Source organism: Syzygium oleosum, unplaced genomic scaffold, assembly GCF_021117445.2.
Source record: "Syzygium oleosum isolate NSW1041296 unplaced genomic scaffold, Sole_v2.1 Sole_v2.06, whole genome shotgun sequence".
Taxonomy (NCBI): Eukaryota; Viridiplantae; Streptophyta; class Magnoliopsida; order Myrtales; family Myrtaceae; genus Syzygium; species Syzygium oleosum.
The window spans coordinates 12,864,181-12,865,904 of NW_026607490.1; the positions used below are offsets into that span (position 1 = coordinate 12,864,181).

General features: G+C 42.2%; 1 protein-coding gene across 1 annotated transcript; it reads left to right on the forward strand.

The window, feature by feature from the left end:
- The first annotated feature begins 389 nt into the window (after nt 1–389).
- Nucleotides 390–788, forward strand: LOC115682872 (uncharacterized). Its single transcript, XM_030607230.2, has one exon. It carries the CDS (start codon nt 390–392, stop codon nt 786–788), a length of 399 nt encoding a protein of 132 aa, XP_030463090.1.
- Nucleotides 789–1,724: the final 936 nt, after the last annotated feature.

A 1,724-nucleotide genomic window follows, 5' to 3' on the forward strand; every position in this document is an offset into this window, starting at 1 on the left:
CCATATATTTCATTGTTTTAGATATTATTTTGCCATACTGTTGCCCTTGCAAATTCAACTGCTTATTTGAAGCTCAAAACAGTACGGTAAAAGAAACTATAAAAGGTGAAAAAGCAGCAAGCTGTGTGGACTGACAAATGGGTTGAAAATGTATCTTCATTATAGAAATTATTATTATGCTAAGTATAATAAAGGCTAAGTAAATCCTCCCTCAGAGAAGCTCGCCCTCCTCTCAGTACAGCTATCACCATATATTAAGACCTAACTCACAATTTAAAACTCCATAAATGGTGAAACACAAGAAACATAAGTACTTGCAACCCCGCACACAAAAGCACCAAGAAACAACACTACAACCTCAACCTCCACAAAAGTCACACACCAAAAAGATGATGCAAGAGAGATATGGCTATGGCGGTGGCGGTGCACCGTCCCAACAAGGGCTCCTCCTCGTGGTGGTGGTCGGCGTGGTGGTCCTCGGCCCGTACATCATCGGCGAGCAAGGCCAGGCTATGCTCGACTCCATTATAGAGCTACTTTCGCCCGCCAGCCTTCTCATCTTCACCGTAGTCCTCCTCCTCACCATCCAATTCATCTCGTCCAACCGCCGCGCGCATTTCTCCCCCGGAGGCTATCCTCCTTATGGCGAACCAGATCCGTTCGAGCGGTATTTCGGGGGGTCGCCGTCGCCAGTCGGCGTCGCATTGGTTCTCATCCTGGTCTTGTTTCTGCTGCAGAACAAGATATCTCTCTTTGGTGGGGGCGAGGAGGAAGGAGACGATGAGTGAAAATACTTGGTAGGGGTTGATCCAAGTTCTCAATATAATTGTGATATCGCTATTAGTGTTAGCTTCTCTTTGCTTTTTCTTTTTTTTTGCCAAATTTGTTTTTCTGGGCGTTGACTTTGGTATGAGTTTTACGTAGGGTGACAGTGTAGATTTTGTTTCGTAAGAGAGATACGTAAATGCCCTAGGGCCTGTAAATGGGATGGTGGTGGTGGTTGGGAATGAGGTGGATATGGAATGTGAAAAATATGAGTGTGTAAACTACATAGCGAGTACCTTAAATTATGGTAATGTAAAACCTTTTAGTCCATTGCAAGTTTCGTATCAAAGTGTCGGTACCGAAACAAACATCCTCGCTCCGTGGTAAAACCTATTTCGGGATGTGCGATTACATTTGGTTACGAGTCCATATGGTCAGACTATCGTCTCACCGACGCCGTTCGTCTCCGTCCGTTTGGAGCATTCCGCGATGAACTTCACTTTCATCTAGCGATTTAGACTTTTTAGACGAACCCGATCTTCATCTTACAGTTTTCTACAAACCCCATCTCTAAAATTTGTTCTTTCTTCCGAGTCCATGTATTTATACGAGAGTGAAATTTATACGAACCTTTCTGTCCGCCGGATCACAAGAGGAGTCAATAACGTTTGGCGTTTTCTGAACTTTGTTCAATTATTTCGACTTTCTCGTGCGTCCATTCTTTATTTCTTTCTGTTTTGTTTATTGGATGATATACATATATTTTTTTAAAATTTTTTGACTTTCGCCATCTTGATTATACTAATATTCTACGATCCACCACGCTTGTCTAAGTTGTTCCATGCTGACGACGGCCCATAGTATATTCTACAAGCCAACAGTTATTTTATTTAAAAATTTTTAATTTGAAGAAAGGACAAAAGGGTTTGATTTGTGAGATCGTGAACAGTTGATACAGT

Excerpts from the sequence above, each read along its gene's own strand:
- LOC115682872 (XM_030607230.2), top strand. The coding sequence starts at position 390 with ATGATGCAAGAGAGATATGGCTATGGCGGTGGCGGTGCACCGTCCCAA.